Below are 24,295 nucleotides of genomic sequence, written 5' to 3' on the forward strand. Positions count from 1 at the left end.
GCAGGACCAGAGACCACTCCCCCTCTCTCACACACACACTGAGTGAGCACAGTGCAGGACCAGAGGCCACTCCCCCTCTCACACTGACACTGAGTGAGCACAACGCTGGACCAGAGGCCACTCCCCCTCAAACACACACACTGAGTGAGCACAGCACTGGACCAGAGACCACTCCCTCTCTCACACACACACGCTGAGTGAGAACAGCGCAGGACCAGAGGCCACTCCTCCTCTCACACTGACACTGAGTGAGAACAGCGCAAGACCAGAGGCCACTCCCCCTCTCACACACACACACACTCACTGAGTGAGCACAGTGCAGGACCAGAGGCCACTCCCCCTCTCTCACACACACACACTCACTGAGTGAGCACAGCGCAGGACCAGAGGCCACTCCCCCTCTCACACTGACACTGAGTGAGCACAGCGCAGGACCAGAGGCCACTCCCCCTCTCACACTGACACTGAGTGAGCACAGCGCAGGACCAGAGGCCACTCCCCCTCTCACACACACACACACTCACTGAGTGAGCACAGCGCAGGACCAGAGGCCACTCCCACTCTCACACACACACACTGAGTGAGCACAGCGCAGGACCAGAGGCCACTCCCTCTCTCACACACACACACACACTGAGCACAACGCTGGACCAGAGGCCACTCCCCCTCTCACACTGACACTGAGTGAGCACAGCGCAGGACCAGAGGCCACTCCCCCTCAAACACACACACTGAGTGAGCACAGCGCAGGACCAGAGGCCACTCCCTCTCTCACACACACACACACACTGAGCACAACGCTGGACCAGAGGCCACTCCCCCTCTCACACTGACACTGAGTGAGCACAGCGCAGGACCAGAGGCCACTCCCTCTCTCTCACACACACACACACACACACTTGAGTGAGCACAACGCTGGACCAGAGGCCACTCCCCCTCTCACACTGACACTGAGTGAGTACAGCGCAGGACCAGAGGCCACTCCCCCTCTCACACACACACACTGAGTGAGCACAGCGCAGGACCAGAGGCCACTCCCCCTCTCACACACACACACTGAGTGAGCACAGCGCAGGACCAGAGGCCACTCCCCCTCTCACACAGACACACCCACTGAATGAGCACAGGACCTGACGCAGAGAGGGTCGAAGAAAGCAGCGGAGCTTAAGTAGTGTTTTCTCAGTGTTCACTGTGTAGTCTGCTCCCTGAATCGTTGCGCTTATTCGTTTGTGGATGTTAACTGAATCTGTAAGTCAGCTACACTGTTTACTTTCTGGTGCGCTTAACGTTATCGCTACTGTGTAATAGTAACCTATGCTATTCACCAACTAAACATGTCCTGTTCAGTCTCTTTCACGGCCATCATTTGTGTTAGCCTGTTCACAAACTGTTTGCTCAAGTGTAGCCTGGTCTCAGTGCTAAGTTATCACTGTGTCATGCGCTGAAGTTAGCCTGTAACTATGTGATGTTGAATATGCTATGTTAAATAGTTGCCCAGGATAGCTCATATAGGCTATGCAGGCTTAAACAAGCTTAACTCGCCTCTTACCGATCGTGACGGCATCCCATCTTTCCAGTGTAAGCCATCCTAACTTTTCATCATTGAAACAACCAAATTTGCTGTTTATGTTCTCCTTTGTTGTGCTTAACGTTGTTTTATCGGTCGTTAACTGGATAGTAGTCGAGTCAAACATAGCCTGATCTCAATGCTAAAACTGGCTATTATGCTCTTAACTATGAACTGATTTTGCACGGGCACTGCACTAGTTATTACAATTTACAATAATGGTTTTCTATGTGAATATTTAGTAAACTGTAATTTATTCCTGTGATCAAAGCTGAATTTTCAGCATAATTTCTCCAGTCTTCAGTGTCACATGATCCTTCAGAAATCATTCTAATATGGTGATTTATCATCAATGTTGGAAACATGTTGTGCTGCTTAATATAATTTTTGTAACCTTTGATACTTTTTTCAGGATTCTTTGATGAATAAAAAGTTTTAAAAAAGAATAGCTTTTATTTAAAATATAATTTTTTTGTAACAATTTAAACTACAGTTAAAAAGTTTGGGGTCAGTCATTATTTTTAATTTTTTTTTATTCAGCAACATTATTAAACTGATCAAAACTGATAGTAAAGATTTATGTTCTTAGAAACGATTTCTGCTTTGAATAAATGCTGTTCTTTTTAACTTTTGTTCATCAATGAATCCTAAAAAAGTATCACAGGTTTAAAAAAAAACTAATATTAAGCAGCACCGCTGTTTCCAACATTGATAATAACGGAGTATCAAATCTTCTGATGGATCATGTGACTGAAGACTGGAGTAATGATGCAGTAAATTCATCATGTGTGATTTAGTGATTGAATGAGTCCGACCGGTTTTGAGCGGATTAATTGAACTGGACAGAACGGTTGTTTCTCGAAGCAGACATCACTTCTTCGGAAGGTCTTTTCAGAGTCTTCAGGCAGTCTGAGAGGGATCAGTAAACTCGTACAGATTTAAAGTGAATGCTCAGGTCGTGTGAAGAACAAGCGTAACAAGCGCCTGCAGGACACACACACTCTCCCACACACACACTTGTCAGCAGAGCATCTTGGGATCGCTTGGAGAGTCTAAAATGGCAATTTTCCAAACACTAACACATGCCACCAACTATTGTTGCTTATCAGAGGAAGAATCATCGTCTGGGCTCTTACATGGACTTATACCACACGCTTCATATAAAGTACTTTATTTTTATTAATATTTTTATTCACTTTTGTTGGCAAGACTTGTTTTCAAGAAATCATCTATTTAAGTAACTTTGTTCTGTATGCCTCAGTTCCAGCTGGAACATGCATATGCTGCTAATGATGGGCTTTACAGTTTGCTATCGTGTTTTTTTTTATTTTGTATTATGTTATAAAGCTCTTTTGAGGAGGAGTTGTGCAGAGCTGGACATGATGTGGGCAGTTCAGTTTCTGTCTCGTATGTTTGGCAGCTCGTGTTGTCTTGAGGATAAAATTAGACTATACACTGAAAGCACATCTTCATTCATTTGCACGACGCTCTTCACAGCACGTTTATTTTTAACCTCCACCTGTCAGCAAACCACAGATCATTTGTCTGGTTTACATTTATGATGGTCATAGGCTATCTTATAACTTTTGACATCAACTTTTGATTATTTTGACAACCAACGAATCGAAGGATTACAACGATTTAACAAATATTTGGACAATTAATTTAATGATTAATAAACGGCTCTTAATCAACTGTTCAGTTTTTTGCCAGTTAAGAGGCTCTATTGGGCATGTACAAGACAAAGCGATTGTTTTGAAATTCGTTTAATGACTTTGGAAACGATACTTGGGTGCTTTTTAGAAATGTACATGTATACTGTATTAAGGATATAGGATACTGCAATTTTTGTATGCTTTTTTTTTTGTATTCGTCATCCTAAAAATTCATCGCACAGAAATCTTGCACACTGAGTCCGATGTGAAAAAATTCACAAAACAATACAAAATGGAGTCTACTCCAACATAACACTCCGAGTAAAACAGTGCTGAACTGAAATGTGCTAAATGAAATAAATATATAAATATGAATATATTAAAATGAGACGTTCTACAGAACGAATTCTACAGAAAATGATTTAAACATTACAATATTACAGGTCAAATGTGTTTCTCTTTAGCTATAACCTAGAAACATAGCCTATGTACATTTCATAGGTAACACTTTGCAAGTCCCATTTGTTAACAAGGATGTATTAGCTAGCTTTCATGAACTATATGCATTATGCAATATACGTTTTTACTACATGTAATAATATTTGAGCAATACAATTGTACCTTGATCATTCATGTTAGTTCATAGTACATTAACTAAAGTAATAACAGATGAAATTCAAATTAAAACTCAATTTAAAATGTATTGGCAAATGTTGAAATTAACAAACTAACAATGAATAATACTTCTACAACATTTATTAACCTTAGTTAATGCTAAAATTGTAATCTTATTGTAAAGTGTTACCATTTCATATGAGTCATGCTTAAAGAAGATGGCCATATTTAAATATCTGCAAAGGCCAGAGCATTAAACTTACATAAATGTAGACCTATATTACATGTACAGTCTCTCAGTTTCTTTGCTTCTATTTTTGAACACTTGATGAGTATCTAATCAAAATAACAATATGTATTGTGATAAATAAAATAAGTGAAATCGAATGCGTTTCTGATTTGTTTGTTTCTGTCGGCTACATGAACATATCAATATTGAGAAAGCCATTAGCTGCGTTTCCATTACCCTTCAAATTGCACAAATTGAAATTGCGAATTGAAAATATGCCCAATGGAAACACGTCAATTGCGCAAAAACTCCCATTTATCGCAAAACATTTTTTACCCTCGCATGAGGAGGTTTTTCAGGCAATTCGAAAAAGGAATATTTCGCAAAACTGCAATCGAAACAGTTTTTGCGCATTTACAGTCACCTGACGTAGATGACTCGGTGTGTTTGGACAGAATACGAGACAGAGTTCTTTATTAAATTCATAAAAGACAAAAGAATGACAGAAACAATGGATTGTAAACCTCAAAGAAATGCCACAATCAAGACCTCGGAGCAGAAATGAGGGAGAAACACCCAGAAACACCTCATATGTGCCACTCCCAGTATAAGGGTCTTTCCTTGCCATTAATGCTTGGATAACACGCCTACGTTTCCTTCCATTAATAATAATAATGTCTAGTGCGGTACATGGCTGTGATATATATAAATATATATATATATATATATATATATAAACTTACCAACGTCCGTTGCCATGATTTTTGGAATGACTGATCGCGCGAGAAAAAAAATGACGTTTTAGTCGCATAACATCGGTTAATGGAAACGCCGTCATTTCGCAATAGTTTTTTGTCGATATTTTGAAAAAAACGCGAAGTTTTGTGCAAATCTTTAATGGAAACGCGCCTAGTGATAGTTTTTATTTGTCCTCTAGACTGCGTTCTCGCTCTGTGTAATGACAGCGCATTCTTCTCAGCGCTATAGTACTGTATAATGCCAGCGCACTCTTCTCAGTGCTATAGTACTGTATAATGCCAGCGCACTCTTCTCAGCGCTATAGTACTGTATAATGACAGCGCACTCTTCTCAGCGCTATAGTACTGTATAATGCCAGCGCACTCTTCTCAGCGCTATAGTACTGTATAATGACAGCGCACTCTTCTCAGCGCTATAGTACTGTATAATACCAGCAGTCTCTTCTCAGCGCTATAGTACTGTATAATGCCAGCGCACTCTTCTCAGCGCTATAGTACTGTATAATGCCAGCGCACTCTTCTCAGCGCTATAGTACTGTATAATGCCAGCGCACTCTTCTCAGCGCTATAGTACTGTATAATGCCAGCGCACTCTTCTCAGCGCTATCGTACTGTATAATGACAGCGCACTCTTCTCAGCGCTATAGTACTGTATAATGCCAGCGCACTCTTCTCAGCGCTATAGTACTGTATAATGCCAGCGCACTCTTCTCAGCGCTATAGTACTGTATAATGACAGCGCACTCTTCTCAGCGCTATAGTACTGTATAATGACAGCGCACTCTTCTCAGTGCTATAGTACTGTATAATGCCAGCGCACTCTTCTCAGCGCTATCGTACTGTATAATGCCAGCGCACTCTTCTCAGCGCTATAGTACTGTATAATGCCAGCGCACTCTTCTCAGCGCTATAGTACTGTATAATGCCAGCGCACTCTTCTCAGTGCTATAGTACTGTATAATGCCAGCGCACTCTTCTCAGCACTATAGTACTGTATAATGCCAGCGCACTCTTCTCAGTGCTATAGTACTGTATAATGCCAGCGCACTCTTCTCAGTGCTATAGTACTGTATAATGCCAGCGCACTCTTCTCAGCGCTATAGTACTGTATAATGACAGCGCACTCTTCTCAGCGCTATAGTACTGTATAATGACAGCGCACTCTTCTCAGCGCTATAGTACTGTATAATGACAGCGCACTCTTCTCAGCGCTATAGTACTGTATAATGCCAGCGCACTCTTCTCAGCGCTATCGTACTGTATAATGACAGCGCACTCTTCTCAGCGCTATAGTACTGTATAATGACAGCGCACTCTTCTCAGCGCTATAGTACTGTATAATGACAGCGCACTCTTCTCAGCGCTATAGTACTGTATAATGCCAGCGCACTCTTCTCAGCGCTATAGTACTGTATAATGACAGCGCACTCTTCTCAGCGCTATAGTACTGTACAATGCCAGCGCACTCTTCTCAGCGCTATAGTACTGTATAATGCCAGCGCACTCTTCTCAGCGCTATAGTACTGTATAATGCCAGCGCACTCTTCTCAGCGCTATAGTACTGTATAATGCCAGCGCACTCTTCTCAGCGCTATAGTACTGTATAATGCCAGCGCACTCTTCTCAGCGCTATAGTACTGTATGACAGCGCACTCTTCTCAGCGCTATCGTACTGTATAATGCCAGCGCACTCTTCTCAGCGCTATAGTACTGTATAATGACAGCGCACTCTTCTCAGCGCTATAGTACTGTATAATGCCAGCGCACTCTTCTCAGCGCTATAGTACTGTATAATGCCAGCGCACTCTTCTCAGCGCTATAGTACTGTATAATGCCAGCGCACTCTTCTCAGCGCTATAGTACTGTATAATGCCAGCGCACTCTTCTCAGCGCTATAGTACTGTATAATGCCAGCGCACTCTTCTCAGCGCTATAGTACTGTATAATGCCAGCAGTCTCTTCTCAGCGTTCTCGTAGTGTGTAATGCCAGCAGTCTCTTCTCAGCGTTCTCGTAGTGTGTAATGCCAGCGCACTCTTCTCAGCGCTATAGTACTGTATAATGCCAGCGCACTCTTCTCAGCGCTATAGTACTGTATAATGCCAGCGCACTCTTCTCAGCGCTATAGTACTGTATAATGCCAGCGCACTCTTCTCAGCGCTATAGTACTGTATAATGCCAGCGCACTCTTCTCAGCGCTATAGTACTGTATAATGCCAGCGCACTCTTCTCAGCGCTATAGTACTGTATAATGCCAGCGCACTCTTCTCAGCGCTATAGTACTGTATAATGCCAGCGCACTCTTCTCAGCGCTATAGTACTGTATAATGCCAGCGCACTCTTCTCAGCGCTATAGTACTGTATAATGCCAGCGCACTCTTCTCAGCGCTATAGTACTGTATAATGCCAGCGCACTCTTCTCAGCGCTATAGTACTGTATAATACCAGCAGTCTCTTCTCAGCGTTCTCGTAGTGTGTAATGCCAGCAGTCTCTTCTCAGCGTTCTCGTAGTGTGTAATGCCAGCAGTCTCTTCTCAGCGTTCTCGTATTGTGTAATGCCAGCAGTCTCTTCTCAGCGTTCTCGTAGTGTGTAATGACAGCGCACTCTTCTCAGCCGCTCCAGCAACAGACGCAACCCGGAAAAACGTATCAGTGTGGATTTTTGCCGATAACGATAGTTCCACCAATCAACTATCGGTACTGATATATCGGCAAAACCGATGAATCATTCGACCTCTACAAAATACCAATCATATGTAGCTACGCACATACAGTGAGCGCATTTAGCCCAGAACACAACATTGTTTTGGATGTTCAGTTCCATCTCAATATACGTAATATAAGCCGACTAATTAGGTTGTGATGTATCCATATGCCTTTAGGTTTGGTGTTAAAATGCCAATGTGAACAGTAAGCGGACCAGGACTCATTTTTATTTTGGTCCAGACCACGCTAACCGAACTACAAGTGTGAACTACTAAAGTAATTTAGGGTGTCTAAATGACTTTTTATCACCCCCCCCCCCCCCTTAGACGTTTGCTGACATTACACGCTTTTAACATTAAATAAAGCACATAAACAGTACCTGAGATTATCATTGCCACAGTTTGTGTTTGTTGCAATTTTTGAGGGGCATTGTGTTTTTTATAACAATAGTGTTCATGTTTGTAGAAACCAACTAGTTGTTGGTCAATCACATCCCTTAAGGCCTTTCACATAAATCATATAAACATTTCCCGATGCATCAATCTGCAGTGTTACATTTACGTACAGGCCGAGCGTCAGGTAGCAGTTTTCCCTTTCGTCCTCTGGCCACTGATTTCTAGACAGTATTAGCATGATGTATCGGTATGTGGTTGTTGTCGGCATGCCAAATGAAAAGATGAACTTCTTTCTTGCAACTGAGCAACCTGATGAAATCACCCCTCTATGACACTTTTCACAGGGAGGTTTGACGCTTGTTTCGAGCTGCGCTGATGCGAGGCATGCGAAAGGCTTGCGTATACGAGTTCAGCAGGAACCGTGAGCTTTTAATAGAGTGCTTGGACTTCCTGTGGGTGTGTCTGATAGGTGTGAAGGCTCATGGGAAGGCTAGCGCAGCTCTAATGGAGCATGCTAATGAAGTGGCAGCAAACCGCTGTGAGTGATGTAGCTCTTTTCCTTTGAGGCGTTAACCCCTCGTTTATCTTCTCATCCAACCCTCAGCACCATCCTAACCACAGCACAGTCCTGTCCAAGAGCAAAGAGAAGGACGACGAGAAGAAAGAGTCTGACAAATCCAGGGACCGCTCCAAAGAGAGGGAGAAGAAAGAAGACCGGAAGGAAAGAAAACGAGTAAGTGCTTCCGTTGGTAAAAAACAGGGATTTGTGCAGGGAATTTATAAAGCTGTTTTCACTCTCACACACACACACACACACACACACACACACACACACACACACACACACACACACACACACACACGAGTTTGAGTAAACAGCTGATACTGAATGCCTGGTGAAAGGTGAAAAGTCAAACCGACAAGCGTGTGTTTTTTTTATTTGCGCTTCTTCATCTAGGACTACGCGAACAGCGACCGCGAGATGAGCCAGGAAGCCAAGCGCCGCAAAGATGAGAATGGAATGAGTGAGTCGATAATGCCTATCTTTTAAATTTGTTTTGCCCGCTGCCGAGAGCAGGAGAGGCGAGCCAGCGAACCAGAAAGCCCATCCCGTGGCGTCCCGACTCCTGTTATCTCTCTCTCTCTCTCTCTCTTTACACAGACTCCTCCAAACACAGCAAGAGCGCCAGCCCCTCCGAATCGCCTAACGCCAACGACAAGGACAATGGCAAACGCTCCAAGTCCACCAGCAAAGACAAGGGCGATCTGGCCAAACCCGAGAAGACCTCAGGAGGAAAGAAGGTCTGTCACACCTCCACAAACACATCTTTTCCAAGTCCGGCATCACTGTTACTGGCGCTCGTAGCTGGGGATATTAATGCATTGAACAAACCCTAGATATTCAACTTGACATGACTAGGGGTGTAACGAGACCCTCATGTCACGATTCGATACAAACTGAACTCACGATACCATATTATTGCGATACTCCAAGACACATGATAAGAGGTTAACAAAAAATGTACTGTTGATTTAAAATGGTAAATTTGGTTTAATATTGTGTGTGTAAATGAATAGTCTTGGATTTGGTGCTGAAACCCAAAGCACAGGACAATAGAGACACCAGAATAACAATATTCATGATTCTGAAGATGAAATATGAATTATGCTTGCACTCTTTCACTGACTAGATATATTTAATATAATGTCGGACACTTTTTACTGGTAACGTCAGACATTTGGCATTATCAGGACACACAAATATTCCCCCATTGCATTATTATACATTATATTCAACATTATATATAGTAGTTTAATGTAGCACTGACACCAAAACTTTCATTATTTCTCACACATTCATTTTTATTTTGGGTGAACTATACACAATACATACTGTTGCATTTTTGTATTGCGATATATTGTGACACCCCTACTTCTGACTTATCCTGCATGTTTGTGCTGCAGACATTAATAGAGCCTGAATTGAGCTAAAAAAACATTGATAGATTGACTGAGCCACACCTTGAAGAGGAGAATATCACGCTCTGCGTTAGAGATCTGACAGCAGTGTTAAAGCCCGTTCTAGAGATGATCCATCCGGCTCAGAATCCTAGAGCACGATGGATTCTGATTGGCTGTCAGTGTTTTTATTGTTCATCAGATGAGAAAAAAATTTAAAAATCATTCTGATGGTGATTCCAGCGATATTGTTTCTCTGTGCCGTTGTCGTTATAGTTGTGGACTCTGCTATTCTTTTATATTTAGAATGATTTTTAGAACTATATCTATATCATTATCATTACAATTGTCGTCCTTGGTGTGAACGGGCTGTAACACTGCTGTCAGATCTCTAACGCAGAGCATGGTATTGCATGATATTTCTCATGAAATGCTTGAGCATTTAAACTGGCAGGCAAGAAACTGCAGCACTCGCGTAGAATAAACATAATGATATGGTTCTTTGGTGTGGACGCTAATTATAGTTATGGTTATCTTTGTAGTTATGGTTCTCGTGTGAATGAGCCTTAAATCTCATCATTGAATTACTGAACAACAAAGGGTTCGAGGTAAAACTGGATTAAACTGGGTCAAGTTAATAACAGGACTCATTAGTAGCTCAGTTTTCAGGAAGAGTTTCTTACTTTGTTTAAATCTTTTTTGTTGTTGTTTGAAACATTTAAATTAATTTTCATACATTTTTAATGTACATGTCCGAAAGGGAATGATTGGTTTTAATAACCCTACAATTTCACTTAAACCATCAAAATATGATTTTTTAAAATTAAATATAAAAAAAAAAAAAAGAAACACTAAATTATTTGACAAAATAACCGCCATAAAAAGGCAAACTACAGCAACAGGTTTTATTTTACTATGTGAAAAAAATGCATAGAAATACAAAAAGCTCACAGGAAAAAGCATACATTGACCACAACATAATCAGTTATTAATATATTATTGTGTTATCTATATTGGTTCTCTCTTGTTTTTGCACGTTCATAATTTCTTGGTACAACAAGCCTGGCCAATAATCATCTTGGCACAATTTGTCATGTTTTATTGCGTTATTACCACAAATAACACAGTCGACTCGGAGCACAAATACTAATATGCTTACAAAATCATTAATAATATTTGAATAAAGGGTGATGTCCATTTTCCTTACAGTTTGATGTGTTTTTGTCACAAAATATTGTATTCAACAAAAATTATACTCAAAAATTATACTACAGTCATTGCAAAATATAAAAAAAAGTATAAAATGTTATGACGAAATATTTAGAGGCAAAACTTAAAGCAAAACTTTAGAAATGGTTCAACACACAAAAAAACTCCAGAAATGGTTCAACACACAAAAAAACTCCATTTAAGTGTTAATTGTCGATCCAGTGTGATATGAGACCGTTTTCCTCACACGTTCCCAAATGCTCTTGTGTTTCCTCTGGGTATGTGCTGTTTGACGGGAACAGGAATCCAGGCATGACAAGGAGAAATCCGAAAAGAAGAGAGACAGCACTGGCGCTAAAGAAGAGAAGAAACAATATCCTTTGATGCCTTGAGCACAAACAGCAGTGTGTTACCTGTAGAGATGTAGTTCTGATGAGCCAATCAACTCGCTGCGTTTGCCTTAACATTCACTACCCATAAATCATCAGAGAAGCACAGATAATGTATGCTGACACTCAAGGTGAGCGTTTGAGAACACGTTCCTTTAGGGCTGCACGATATATCGTTTTAGCATCGCAATCCGGCATTAGTCACATATGTCAAGTATAAGGTCAAAGTTCATCCGTGATCCGTACGATCCAGCTGCCCCTCCCAGAACCCATGTGATAACCATCGAAAGTTTGAGTGAAAGTTTATCATTTACATGTGTTTATAAGTCGAGTCAGGCGAGAGGTGACATACAGCACGTGAACGCCGAATTCTGTTCTTTCTCTTTCTTTTGAGCTTAAACGTCAAAATGTCCGTCTCTATGGCAAGCCGTTTTAACTTTTATTAATTTCCAGGATATGAATTATTGATATCAAGAATTAATTTAATTGTTGATATCTGTAATTATATTTTCACTAGTGAAATGTCACCATAGGCTGCCATTCAAAATCAATTGTTGATAACAAGAATTGATTTCTTACTAGTAGAAATATAATTGTTTTATATCAATAATTACATTGTTACTAGTAAAAATGCGAATTACTGATACCAATAATTCAATTGTCACTAGTTGAAATGTCTATTCTTGATATCAATAATTGAATTGCTACTAGTAAAATTTTTCATTTTTGATATCTGAAAATTTATTTCTGATATCAATATTATTTCAGATATCTAAAATGGCTTTCTTACTAGTAACAATCACATTCATGATATCAGAAATGAACATTGTCACTAGTGAAAATTGAATTATTGATATCAAAAATGAACATTGTTACTAGTAGCAATTCAATTGTTGATATCAAGAATAGACATTTCAACTAGTGACAGTTTAATTATTGATATCAAAAATAAAGGTTTTTACTAGTAAGAATTGTATTTCTGATATATGTGAAACTGGAATTTCAACAAGTAAGAAATCAATTCTTGATATCAACAATGGATTTTGAATGGCAGCCTATGGTGACATTTCACTAGTGAAAATTGAATTGTTGATATCAAGAATTAGTATCCTGGAAATGAATAAAAGTTAAAACGGCTTGCCATACCGCTTGCCAACAATTGATGCGTATCATTATATTGGATCTGTGCATTCGTCTTAAAGGGACAGCAGCCTAATGAACCCGCAGCTGCTCGTGTCACCAGTGCTGATCAAACAACACAAGAGAAAATTACTTGTAGTTTTAACAAAGATAAATTGTTTTAATTAATTAAATGAGTTGAATCTTCTGGTGAAATAGTTTTATATCGCAATATATATCGCAGAAAAACTAAATATCAACACAAAAAATCCAATATGGTGCAGCCCTACTTTCCTCTTTATTAGCGATGTCCCATGAAGAGTTGAGCGATGGCTCAGTGAATGTGTTAAAGAGCATGTGCTGATTTTGCTGTGCTCTCGAATAACGCAGACGTTTCCCCCGGACCTGACGCTCCTCTGCCGCGGGCCGCAGAATTCCTCCTCTTCCCGAGCTCTCTCCACCCCGTCTCCATCTCCGTCTGGACAGAGGAACCCCTCACTCGCACACTCGACGAGTTTTGCCTGCATCCAAACTTCTGTTGTTTTGCCTAGAAACGTTGTAGCTCGTATTTTAATCTGCCATTTTTATTGTGATATTTTCAGTACTTCACTGAAAGTTTGTTTCCTTTAAATATTTAGCACAATGTGCTTCTTGCATCACAAACAGATTCAGGTTGAATTGGTGTCACTTTCAAAATGCTTGCGTTTTTATGACCTCGCTCTATTACCTTCCTTTTCCTTACGTTTTTTTCTTTCTTTTAAGTAAAAAAAAAACAAAACACGAAAACTCTGGTTGCCGGAATACTACCTTCTTTTTCTTTTTGTTTCCTTTTTAATTCTCAAGTGATATTTAGACTAGGTGTTTGAAGCCGTACAAATGCTCTATTTGTATATTATGTATACAGAAATAAAATGGTTCCATGTAATAAGACATATTTCCTGTTACTTTCATTTCAACTGTACGCCTCCTGATTTCCTTTGTGTGTTCAATCACGTTTTTAAAGGATTTGTATAAAGAATGGCAAGCTGGAGTTCTCCGTAAACAAGTGGACTAAAAAAAAGGAAGCAATTCATGACTTTCCAAATTACTTAATGGAGTTTTTATCTGGCAAAATCTACAAAGTGTCTGCTTTTTCTAAATAAAATAGTTTTCTTAGTGTATCACGTGTGTGGTGTTTTTTTTTTTTTATTGGATAGTTTGAGAGAAACTGCATTCATTGCAAGAGTTTGACATTGACTGCTGAAGATGATGCATATTTTCTTGTGGCATGTATTTATCACATGATTTATCAGCACCACATACACACTACAAACCTTTTAACATCTCAATGCCATTGCTTTAGGTGTCAAATCCAGCGCGAGTGCATCTGCTTTCGTAGCAGTTTTGATGCCACTTGCTCAGTGAAGTGTGATTTTCACTTTGAACGTGGTGTGAATGTGCAATTAATGATTGTGATATTAATGTGTGTGGTGATATACATTGCAATGGGATTTTGGCATCCCTACCTCGTGTGAACAATACTCTATCAAACTAATGCGGTTAAGCTCATAATCGCTTATTTATTAGACATTTTCTATGTAATGTATTTCTATAATAAAAATACATGATGCATCTCGCCTTACAAGAAATATGGACGCAAAATGGCTTAACAAAAAAACATATCAATACTTAAAAAAAAATATCGTCTTTTTTTGCATTAAACAATTCTTCACAGTAATAAAAAAAATGATTAAAGATTAAAATATACGATTTTTTTTTTTTTTTTTTTTTGCATAACTGGCCTGTAGGTGGCGATATGCACTAACAATGTAAATCACCATTAAATAAAAGAAATGACTTCTTAGCATCCGTTTCCATGGTGAAAACAGTTGTCCCAAATGACAATGCACTTATACACACACATATAAATTCTATAAGGTTATTTTGTCATTCGACATCAGAGTCTGTTAACTCCCTCCTCGCTGTGTAGATGTGACCGTCTAGCACACGAAGCGTCCCGTTCCGCACTGCATGGGCTGTGTCCCGAATCGCCCCCTATACCCTTAATCAGGGCACTATTTGAAGGGACAGCCATTTGTAGTGGTCTCTGAAACCACTTGTTATCGAGTGCACTCATTCAATCCCACAATGCACTGCAATAAGTCTACAACTGATCTACAAAGCTCAACCGCTAGACAATACCCATAATGCACCATAATTCCCGGGTCTGGCCAGAAGATGGCGCCTGTAACTGAATCCTCCATTTTCCGGTACAGCGAATCATACAGGTATAAATTCCTTTTCTAATTGATTATTAAATTGTTTAATTAAGGTTAATGCGTGACAGACTTCAAGATAAATCTTTTCCTCACTACTGGAGCTGCCGGTTTGATGAGTTTCACATGATTATTAAACAGCAAGCACAGACTAACTCACTCCCTCACGTGCACTATATTAGTGAATGAGGTTATAGGGGGAGATTTACTATTTATACTACAAAACGTCACAGAATAGTGCGTAAGTATGAGAGTTGTGACGCACCTCTGGATTCGGTGGTCCGGGTCGACTGACTTTACTCCAGACTCCAGACTGCGGATCCAGCTAACCTCGAGCAAGAGTTCAGGGTTTATGTGATATGTTTTCTGAAATGCCCCCTAGCTAGTGTTTTAGTGGATGCATGAAGTCACTTCTTAAATATGCTCATAATCCACTAACATTTGCATTTCACAACCAATATTCTTGTCTTTGTTTTGAACAGTACATCTATTGTTTGATCTTTTCACACGTAACAACCCACTTATATTTCTGTTTTCCTTTGCTTGTGCAGGTGTTAGACACTTGATATTACTGAAGTGTGGCCTAATACATCAGAGTATATGCTGAAGAGATCATTCATTATGTTCAAATTCACTTTCCATATTATGAAATAGATTTTATTGTAAATATACACCTAGTTATGCGGTCTTTTGAATAGCTCAAATGTTTCATTAAGGCAGTAAAGACTGTGCTACTGTGAGTACAGTCTCAGCTAAATGGTGTTTCATTGTGTTTAATCCGTGTTTTCCAAGTCTATTATCCAAGCGTTTAACAGAACATGAGCAGCACAAAGAGGATAGCTTGTTTTAACACGTCAGAGGTGGGAAAGTGTCTGGACTATCCAACAAACCATTCAACCGTCTGCTCATTTTGACTGCAGAATTCATTTTCAATTAACTGCAGAGAAATATTATTCTAATTGATAGGTAGGGTAGGCAATGTTTTTCAGAAACACTTTTTGTCACACTGGTTGAAATGCTCTTCACATCCGGATAACAATCAATAATAGAAATTGACCTTTTTTTTTTTTACCTATATATTCTGTGAAAGTCTCAGGACCAGAGGTCGCGTGAACCGAAAATGTTCCATCATTGACTGATTTTTTTTAGCAGTGACTAAAAAATCTGAAAGCCGTCAGTCACTTTGACAGATTATATTGTGTGAGATGTGGGGGAGCGAGGGGCGAAACGTAACACGTAACACGGGGCTAGTTTTAAATACTTCCACACATGCTAGCATGACGAAACTTGGTGTATTTACTAGTTGCCATATCGACACTATATAGCGAAAAAATTGCGCCAAAATAAAAAAAATTGGAAGATATCCATAGACATTTATTAAACCATAGCAAAAGTAAATTTCTTACTTAAGTTAATTTTTCATCTCTATTTTTTGTGTTTATTTAAAATTAGACAAATCTGATATTATTTTAATCTCCAATATGTTATTTAACAGTTGAGATAGTTCTTTAATGCTTCGCTAACTAGCAGAAGACACTAGCAGGGTTTAAATCCCAGTTGTGCAGACGGGGCATGTTGTCACACTGCGTTACAATGTGCCCCTATTAGAAATATGCTATTATATTCTATACTTTTATTAATTCTATTGAGAAAACATGAGAAAAAGGTGAATAAAGACTGAGAGTCAATGTTCAGAAATTACTAATTATTTATTTGTTTTGAACTATGTTGTATAGCTGTGTTTTCATGTGTTCGTAGTCAAAACTCAAAAATGAGTTTATATTTAATTATTAAAAAATGCCATTATTTTATATGAAAAAGTTAATAATTGTATTTTAGTTAGAAAATATTTTAGTTTGTCTTGTATATTTTTTTTATTAGATCAGATAACATTTTAAGCTGTCATATGTTATGTTACAATGTACCCCACCTATGGGGCATGTTGTCACATTTCACTTCCATTCTTTCGGGGTATGTCAAGAAAAAAGTATATACTGTATTAATAAAACAAAACCACATAATTGTACTAGACATGTGGGAAATTAATGAAAAAAAATTAATAAAAATACTCTGAACCATAAGTAGATTTACACAAAATGAGAAAGTCAAAAAGCGTTACTTTGTGCCCCGCTCTCCCCTAATGTAAGTAACCTGTAACTGTAATGCTCACCCTGTCCACTTGGTGGCGAGTGCGCTCTGGCTGACTATCAAGTTAACGGTGAGTTATGTGATAGTTTACAAGCTGTTTAATTAACGTCTTTCTGCGGTTGAAACACTGTTTGAGCGATTACATGAGAGACATACGGATTTCGGTAAGTTGGACTGTATCTTTCAACATTTTCTGATGTTCATTCATGTTTATTTCGTTCTGTAACGTATGAATGGATGATCGCGATCTCTCGCGCCACATTAAAGCTCGCCAAAACGGTATTTATTGTTTGAATTTTGTGATAAAATTGACATAATTTGAAAGCTGAGACTTTGTTTCATATCAAAAGTAACAAAGCTCATTGCGATTTATTGGACAAACATTCATGATGAAACCTGAAAAGTGACGCAAAAGCTATAGGTCTGTGTTCAACTTTCTCTTCATAAATAAATAAATGCACAATCTTGCCTATATACTTGTCCTGTAAGTTCGTGAATAAAAATGAAAAGCTGAACAGAGCCTATTATAAATGGCTTATTATCATTAAAATATGAAAATTAAAATGACCCTGGTTTTAGACCCTGTCAGTCAAAGTGAATGACAATGTGGAAGTTGTAAACAAGCAGTCACCTTACAGTTCCTCCGAGCTCGAGGTATTTTCACGTTTTATTCCCACAACATAAAATACATCAGTAATACCCTGTTGTGTGTGTTTTTTAATAAAGATTTAAGTCTTGTAAAAGGTGGTTGCTTAATAAGTGTCTAAATGGGACGTCATCAGCTGAACAGGTAAACTCATACACTTACTAATCTGCTTTTCAAAGCCTTTCACAGAGGGTATAGCTGCACGATTAAAAGATCACAGGCTCTATTAAAACATGCTCGAGATCATATCTGTGTCTATTAACCTTTGACAAGTAGATCACAGCGATTCACATCTGCGTCGACACTGCCGTTGATCCAGAGAGAGCAGTTGTCACATGAAACAGCTTCAGAAACAGTCTTCTCAACCACACAGTTTCATTGTTTCTGTGTTATAATAATTCAAATGATCACAGAAGTACTGGGATAAAAGTTTATAGCTTGGATATAAACACTGATGTCTACAGTAGTGATGAAAGCAGAGTAAATCACCTTTTGAAAGTAACTTGAATAAAGATTATAGGCCTATCAATCACATCGTTACACCAGTAGGTGGATCATTCATTCAACAGATTTATTCAAAAACGCTGAATCATCCAGTAATGAAGATAGCACACGTACGTCTGCAAGATGTCTGTTAAAGATCACTTCATCTGGAAAGCATCTGCTGTTTACTAACATCTGATAGACATCTTTAAGATGTCAGTTTAACATACGTTCTGAATCATTACATCTTAAAGACATCTTCTAAACGTCTATTTGACATCTGACAGGAAACGTCCTATAGACGTATTGCAGATGAGCAAACACTCTTAAAAATATGTCTTCCAGATGTAAACACGCACATCAAATAGACGTCTCGGTGATGTGCGTGTGCTATCTAGGTGAAGTATTAATGAGTGAGTGAGTCATTCAATGTTTTCTGATTGTTTAAAAAATAAATAATTAATATTAATATTAAATGTACTGCAGCGACTACCATTATATGTCACCTCTAGCTTTAGGCTTCCTGTTATTTAGTTTAGTTGACTATTCAGAATCGTGTGAGAATCATAAACTGAGCTCTCACTAACTATTAGCTCGACCTTTCAGGGAAAATGTCCTTCAAGACTATAAAAGAGTTGTTGGAAGCTTAGCAAAGTCACGTGACCATGGTGTAGTTCATTTATAGCTTGCGTTTAGCTTCTTACCTCTGGCGATTATATTTATTTTTTGAAACTCATAAAAGTTGTGCTCATTTGTGAAGATTATCACGAAGAAAATGAGTAAGAATCATAAGCTTTTGTTGGTCACAGATCTTATTTTCCACAGTAATCCAAAAGCCAATAGAAAATCCAATTGAGTTTTTTGTTTTTTTCGAAGAAACGTATGGGTTAGCCTACAAAAATACGTCATGACTCTATAGCTAGCCTCTCTGAAATTGCCTACCCTTCCTTTAATAGCCCAAAGATCCCGTATTCCATAAAATTCCCTCATGGAGGATTAAGTCAGCATTTGTTTTATTTGTGCACGTGATGCTGACTCCATTTGTTTGTCACAAATAAAAATGAATATCCAGGAGTAGACGGAGAATGCCGTTGTTGTGTGGTAATCCAAACCCTTCTCAGGAAAAAAATAGCCTGCGTTTATAATAATTAGAGAACCACCGGAGAAAAAAAAGCCCTCACACATTCTTCTATACAGTTTTTTTTTTTTTTTTTTGGTCTTTATTTACAAAATGTATTAAAATTCTTTGTACAAGGCCTCACTATCAGGGCTGGGGAACGGACGCCCACGCATGCATGTCTTACATCAGCCTGTCGCCCGCTCATGTACTCTGGGCTGAAGAAGTGCAGTTTTACAGGAAGAAACAGGTCAAAATATCAACGCTGAAACCCACTTTCTACCGACCCTCTAGAATCTAATGGAAGTCGCAGGGCTTTACTTGGCAATCACAAGTTTTCGCATGCAGATAGAAAATTTGGGAATCCAGTCACTCGTTTTTGTGAATCCTTCACTAGAAATGTACAGTTGGTTTTCGATTCGTTTTCCACGTTGATGTCTTTTTAAAAGCGTTTCGTTATAAAACTATCTGTCCAGGATCAGCGATATCCATGGAGTCACAGTTTGTTTTCCTTCTCTCCAACACAAAAGAAAAATGTCACAGCAAAAATGTAAATGTGCTAAGCTTTCCCGTTAGCTCCGTTTATAAATCTATTGTAAATGTTATTAATCCTAGTCTTGTTTTTCTAAATAATTCACCAAACACTAATAATGCTCATCAAATAAAAACTTAATCTCAAAAGCTTGATTTCATGTGCGAATTATATCCGGAGAACCGTGAGGTAATCAAATACTACATCATAAAAGCCATGTCCTTTTTTGTGGATTGCGGTTTATCTACATTAATGTGATCCGTTTGATAGCTTGGGTTTCTTGTACAGTGTGCCGTGATAATAACTACAAAAATCTTGGAAGTTCATGTCAAGCGTGTGCGAATGAATGAGATCGTGATTTTTTTTGGTTTTTTGACGCTCACATTATTGAAGGTCAAATGGGGTTTATAGCTTCTGAACTTCTGAGAAATATAGATCATCAGACAAAAGAAAAGCACACGATATACCGCAACATATCCGACCGACTCACGAAGATCCCGATCCGTAATCTGATAAATCAATACACCGATTGAATGAGTGTGAAAGCAAATTTACAGTAGTACAAGCTCGAGCACAATGTCCAGAGAAGACGTCTCGAGTCCGATCAGTGTGCTAAGATCGCAAGTGATGGCTTTATTTCTCGCTTTTAATTTCACAGATAAAATGATGGCATTGATTGGAGTGATGCAATGTTCCTGCGATGAGTTTGCATCAGTGTGTGAGACTGAATATTCCATAAGGCACTGAAGAAATCTATCCCAATTGTGTCGGCGCTCGGCACGACCGAGGTCTTTGATTGGCTGTGGCGTCTGCGTGGGCGAGAGAGGCTGGAGCTGAGGTGTGTATGGAGAGAGAGAGAGAGAGAGAGAGTGGGCGAGAGAGGCATTGACCCCTCCTGTAGATCCAGCCGTCTCTGTAAGGTGTTTGTCGTAATCGTCACACCACGCTGCCAGGCTGTGACTCTGAAAACACACACACACACACACACTCACGATATTAATGAGGACATTGCATTGACTTTCAATTGATTTTATATAAAAAAAACCTGGAAAATTCGTTTTCTAGACCCCAGATGTAGTGTAATTATGTATGCATTAGTTTAGTATCTGTTGGGCTGAATTTAAAAGAAAACAATAATGGTAACACTTTACAATTAGGTTCATTAGATAACATTAGTTAATAGTCCAGGTGATTTGTTCACTTTTTCATAAAAGCATGAAACTTGGTACACTTGTACAGTTTGGGGCCCTGAACATTTCCAGAAATGGAGCCATCGCAAAAACACCTCGTGGCGGCCATTTTACTCTCCGCCATAACCAAATTATGTATTTTGTATCATATCTCCTCAATCAAACATGATAACACAGAAAAGATGTCTACCCCTATGTTTTGATGGTCAATGATTACAATGATACCATATACATCAGAAACTGTTCAGGTCAATAGTTAATGGTGAATTCAAGGTTGTTCGCATGTGCATACCGTCGCCGTTTTCACAGATTCACGTTTTTGAAGTTTACGCAGAGATGAGAACGGTATCATTTTCAAAACTCGTTTTCAAGAGCTTGTACTTTGAAACTTATTTCGGGGTTTGCGTTCTCGGGCCACCAGGTCGGCGCTGTCGTGTGGATGAACGGCTGGAGTGCACATTGAGGGTTTTCTGTTTTCAGTTGAGAACGGTGTTGTGTCAGCGGCCCCTAAGTTAATACCAGATGATTTTAACAATGGAAATGAATCAATAAAAAACGTACTTAAGCTGGACAATGATTTTCTCCTAGAGCTGCTGTACGACCAACACAATCTTTGTTGAATTAATTTCCTATTATCACTGTAAATCTGCTTTAAATCAATATATATTGTAAAAAGCATTATACAAATGAAGGTGACTTGACTTGACTTGACTTGACCGCACCAGTGCATCCTTAGTTGGGGGGATTTGCTCCATTCCTCCTTCCTTTCTTTGTGAACAACTCAAGATGAGCTTGATCGATGTTGAGTTGGCCGCTGATGCGATCGTAGAGGAGAATTGTGAAGAGCTCCACAATGGAAATTACCTCCTCTGGAATGCTTTTTGGAGCCTTTGACAGAGCCATGAAGGCCTATGATGCCATTTCATCTGCATTCCAGGTATCCCATACTGCCGCCTTGCCCCTGGTTGCAAAATCAGAGACTGTGTCACAGCCAGTGAAGGCATGGATCACAGGAAGGGCCTTGGATTTGTCAGGATCCAGAGACTTGGCAATTTCATGGGCAGGAATGCTTCTGAAGTTCTTGCCAGTCCTAAATGCCACCCACAACTCCTCAGTGTCCAGCTCTGACACATGTACTATGGCTAGAACCACAACAGGTGGTCCACAGTCCCCAGGGTGATCTTTTTAAATCCTTTTCTAGCAACATCCACCGCATGGAATAGCATCCTTGTATGGGCCTCTCCATGTGTGCAATCTGATCTGATTCTTGTGGGTGAGATGATTGGGTCCGCATGTGTAAACAACTTGTTTGGTAGTCGACATTTACAAGGTTCCTGGCCAGAAAGTAAAAGAGCTCTGTTTTGTTTTTATCCACTCTCAGGAAGCCTTTTCTGAGCGCTTCTGGGACTTTAAAGGGGTGGTATAATGCCCTTTTCACAAGATGTAAAATAAATCTCTGATGTCCCCAGAGTTTGTGTGTGAAGTTTTAGCTCAAAATACCCCACAGAAATTTTTATATAGCATGTTAAAGTTGTCACTTTTTGAGGGTGAGCAAAAACACACCGTTTTGTGTCTGGCCCTTTAAATGCAAATGAGCTGCTGCTCCAGGTCTCAAGAGCTCGTGTTTAAGCAGCTTCTGCCTTTTTGTTTAAATGGAGTCAGACAAAGATGGAGAGACTCAAGAAGAAGTGACAACACGTAGAATGCAACAGGATGTCTCTGAATGGTTAGTTGATAAATTTATGTTGCTGATGTGGAGTTAACTATCTTAAATTAGCATATTCTGTCATGATAATCTATAAATCGCTTGTATAGGAACTGTTGTGAGATGCACACAGAGTGACTTTCTATTGCATGTGAAAAGACGGATTCTACAGTTTGAGCTGACTCACAAATGTGCTCGACTACAACAACTCTTCCTCTTCTCAACATGGACTGCGTATTCCCGGGAGCGGGGTTTATGTAAATTTTAGGGTTGGTGATGTCACTAACCCTGCAGGAATGTTGTGTAGTCCCTACCAGCCATTTGTTGTAGTCCTTAAAAAATGATTTCTTTAAAAGCAAATATCTCCCTTTGCTTTGAACTTTGGACGTTGTAACTTTGCAGATGTTGTTTATGCTCAAAAAGCAACATTAAGTGAAATCATACTCAACCACCCCTTTAAGCTGGTAACTTCATAACAGTCCCATACAACATCCACTCTGAGGACCATTTCAAGTTTTCTTAAATTTAAGCTATGAAGATCTTGCTGGAAAAGTAATTGAAGGTTTTAGCTACGCCTGGTTTCAGCATGTTGAGGACTGCTGACTCATGTAATATTTAGACCTCACTGTCTGGGGCACTGTTTCGTGAGGCACTTTCTGGGGCACTTCTTATACTGTTTTCTAGGCAGATCAGCCTTGTTTCCCTTGTTTGAAGTGAGAGTGATGGAGGGTAGGCCTGATTTCCGTTTTTGAAGAAGTTTTCTTGGTTCCCATCACGGGTCTGACAGGCAATGTAGAGTCTGGAAAACAGTGCACAGTCATTTTTCAGCGGGTTTTGTCTTGGACTGTCCTCTTATCGGAGCTGTTTTAAAAAGAGGGAGCTTGTTCCTCTTCAAATGGGCAGTGATGCGTTTTGTGCCCTGCATCCTCTCTGCAACAAAGAGTTTGTACTGCTCTTGTCTTGGCCCATCCTCTGCAACTCGAACAGCATCCACAACAGCTTGGTCTGCTAATTCTCTTGAGTTCAGCTTCAGAAGGTTGTTGCTGTCCTCTGTGAAGGGGTTTCCCATTTCCTCAATCCCGTCAACCAACTCAAATGTCTTGAATTTCAGCTGGACACTTTTGGCCTGTTCATGATGTCTGTTTTCAGAGACACTGCTGAACGCCATGGCATTCTCAAACTCATCACTTGGTATGCTTGGTACATACTACACGATATTTGGGGTGATTTTGAACCAATTTCTCCCCTTCCGACAATGCCAGGTAAAGTCCCGATTATCTTGATGGTTCTACAAATTATCTTATCAGATTTTCCTCTGGTGTGAGGTGTGTTAAGAGTGACCGAATCTGAACCGGAAGAACGTCGGAACCGCCCCGATCTCGAATTGTGTTGGGGGAACCCCGAGGACAAACGCGCGCATACTCTGGAGATTATCACGTGAAACAAAACAATATCCAATCAGAAAGCGATTTCTGACGGAAGACTCACCTCCAGCTCATGCTGTAACATGTAAAGTTCATGTTCACACAGTCTCCACGATTCCATCTAACTTTTTTCCTGTAAGGGTAGGGACACACCCAACCCACGCCAAAGAACGAGCGCTGATGAAAGCCGACTGTG

The 24,295-nt window shown here is 39.6% G+C and overlaps 2 protein-coding genes across 4 annotated transcripts in view; one reads left to right on the forward strand and one right to left on the reverse strand.

The window, feature by feature from the left end:
- The window catches only part of thoc2 (THO complex 2), a 90,583-nt gene extending 76,824 nt beyond the window's left edge, over positions 1-13,759 (forward strand). For both annotated transcript variants that reach the window (XM_082178259.1, XM_082178260.1), the window contains exons 34-39: positions 8,528-8,656; positions 8,882-8,948; positions 9,086-9,225; positions 11,394-11,464; positions 11,566-11,611; positions 12,990-13,759. In XM_082178259.1, the coding sequence (XP_082034385.1) occupies positions 8,528-8,656; positions 8,882-8,948; positions 9,086-9,225; positions 11,394-11,464; positions 11,566-11,593 (435 nt within the window). In that variant the 3' untranslated portion in view covers positions 11,594-11,611; positions 12,990-13,759. The remainder of the gene's footprint in view (positions 1-8,527; positions 8,657-8,881; positions 8,949-9,085; positions 9,226-11,393; positions 11,465-11,565; positions 11,612-12,989) is intronic.
- A 5,569-nt stretch (positions 13,760-19,328) lies between these two features.
- The window catches only part of gria3b (glutamate receptor, ionotropic, AMPA 3b), a 158,445-nt gene continuing 153,478 nt past the window's right edge, over positions 19,329-24,295 (reverse strand). For both annotated transcript variants that reach the window (XM_082178297.1, XM_082178296.1), the window contains exon 16: positions 19,329-20,742. The gene's annotated coding sequence lies outside the window, so the exon portion shown is untranslated. The remainder of the gene's footprint in view (positions 20,743-24,295) is intronic.

The sequence above is a fragment of the Leuciscus leuciscus genome, assembly GCF_965113295.1.
Source record: "Leuciscus leuciscus genome assembly, chromosome: 8".
NCBI lineage: Eukaryota > Metazoa > Chordata > Actinopteri > Cypriniformes > Leuciscidae > Leuciscus > Leuciscus leuciscus.